This window comes from Octodon degus, unplaced genomic scaffold (genome assembly GCF_000260255.1).
Source record: "Octodon degus isolate 3935 unplaced genomic scaffold, OctDeg1.0 scaffold00163, whole genome shotgun sequence".
Classification (NCBI taxonomy): Eukaryota; Metazoa; Chordata; class Mammalia; order Rodentia; family Octodontidae; genus Octodon; species Octodon degus.
This window is the reverse complement of record NW_004524739.1, coordinates 6,010,160-6,012,213: the sequence shown is the minus strand read 5'-3', so window position 1 is coordinate 6,012,213 and position 2,054 is coordinate 6,010,160. Positions and strand designations below refer to the sequence as shown.

Below are 2,054 nucleotides of genomic sequence, written 5' to 3'. Positions count from 1 at the left end.
CCGGCTTGAAAATGGCCTCATAGGATTCGTCATCAATCCCATCTCGGAGTGGGTAGTTAACAGCATAATACTTGCCTTTGCCAGCCCCAATATCCTAATCAAGAAGGACATTAAAGTAAAACTAAAAGGTGAAGCTAGGAGGGAATTGAAGGATAAGGCTGGAAGGCTAAGGAATGAAGTGGTTCTGAGATAAAATGAGCCCAAAATGTGGCCAGGACAGAGAAGGGGACCTCAGTTTATGCCCTTCAACACTCTTCTCTGCACATACCAAGCCTGCACTGAGACTGCAAGCTGTTTATTGTGCCAGATTGAATACTGTACCCCAAAGTGCAAGATTTCTGTCTCTGGACTGGGTTAGAGCTGACCACCAGCTGAGTCACAGAAACAATGGCCACCCCAACAACCCTTTCCTCTAGCTTCATTCTCTCCATTCTATGTAGATGTGGAGGGACACAAGAGGGAGATTCCTCTGGCAAACTGCAAAAAATAATCAATGCACTAAAAAAAAAAAAAAAAGAGGATGGCGAGGGACTGGGTTCAATCCCGAGCACTATATGGTGTGCTCAGCCCTGGGTGTACTGAGCCAACCACAGAGACTGGGTATGGTAGTGCACATCTGTAATCCCAGCCCTGGGGAGGCTAAAAACAGGAGGATCACTAGTGTCTGAGCTGTGCAGTAAGACCCTGTACCAAATACATTAAAAAAAAGAGAGAAAAAAGAAAATAGTTCATGCTCACTTATGGTAATGCTTGCTATAGCAAACAACTGATTAGTGCCCCGTTCTCACCCAAGGACTACTGGCATGGCAAATACCTGAAGTCACTGTATTCATTCTAAGAAAAGCAGACAGAATAGTTTGAGTGGTTTCAGCAAGAGAAGAGCTCTGTTAACTATTCTATAGCAGATGTAAAATTTTATGTGCTTTTCTGGGGAGAGTCCATCACTCTCAATTAGATGACCAAAGGAGAAGGTGACCTAAAAATGTTAAGAACCCTTTAGATGATCCAATAAACCCTAATTCCTAGCCCCAAACTCAAGCTTTAATGGAATATAAGAATAGTATGGTGTAACCTAGCTATGGCTGGAAGCAAAGTACGCCCCTAGAGACTTCCACCCTTCTCTGATCCCTTGGGTCCTATCATTTCCTTCCTTCAGAGAGAGCGAAAGAAACCATGCCAGGTGTGTAAGACTGGAGTGCTGCGTTCTAAATGGCAGAAGCAGGAAGTGGTTTTTAGTGACACGGGATAGGAGAGTTAGAATTGGCAGCTGAGGGTGAGCTGGTTGGCCCTAAAGGGAATTCTCACCCGTAGGTCCCCAGTTCCTGGGAAGTACTCTCCATATTTATGAAAGGACACAGTCATGACCCGGTCTGTGGTATAGAAGGCCTCTTCCACGCCATCGCCATGGTGAATATCAATGTCAATATACAGCACTCTCTGGTGATACTTTAGCAGTTCCAGGATGGCCAAGACGATATCATTGACGTAACAGAAGCCAGATGCCTCAGACTTCTTTGCATGGTGCAGGCCCCCAGCCCAATTCACAGCGATGTCCGTCTGCTGCTTATTAAGTTTCACAGCACTTGCTGGGCATGGAAAGAGAGAACATAAGTCTGTTACTAGACCACTCTCCCCTTCCCCCAGAAGCCCAAAGAACCCAGTAAGAGGTAAGACTTACTATTTAACAGCTGTATTGTGCAACTTACACAAAAGCTCCCTCCCTCTTAGCCTATTCTAACGGGGAATAAATATGACACTGGGCAACCTTAAACAACTATTTTCCAAGCTAAGGATGATGACCCATTAGTAGTCTTAAAATTGACTCAATAGGTCATGATTGTGTGTATGAAGTAAAATAAAGTAGAATAAAAATATCTGAATAATAAGAGTAATGCCTTTTGTGAAGACACTGGCTTTAAAAAAAATGAGTGTATGTGTGTGTAAGTGATATACTCATATGTGGATCTTTTCTTTTTTTTTTTAATATTTATTTATTTTTATTTATTACATTTATTTATTGTGTGTGTGTGTGGCCAGCTCAGCCCACCAGGGGG

The 2,054-nt window shown here is 43.1% G+C and overlaps 1 protein-coding gene across 1 annotated transcript in view; it reads right to left on the bottom strand.

The window, feature by feature from the left end:
* The window catches only part of Hdac1 (histone deacetylase 1), a 44,012-nt gene that overhangs the window by 6,005 nt on the left and 35,953 nt on the right, over nt 1-2,054 (bottom strand). Inside the window, exons 5-6 of the mRNA XM_023703097.1 lie at nt 1,306-1,586; nt 1-94 (exon numbers count right to left, since the gene is read on the bottom strand). Of these exons, the coding sequence (XP_023558865.1) occupies nt 1-94; nt 1,306-1,586 (375 nt within the window). The remainder of the gene's footprint in view (nt 95-1,305; nt 1,587-2,054) is intronic.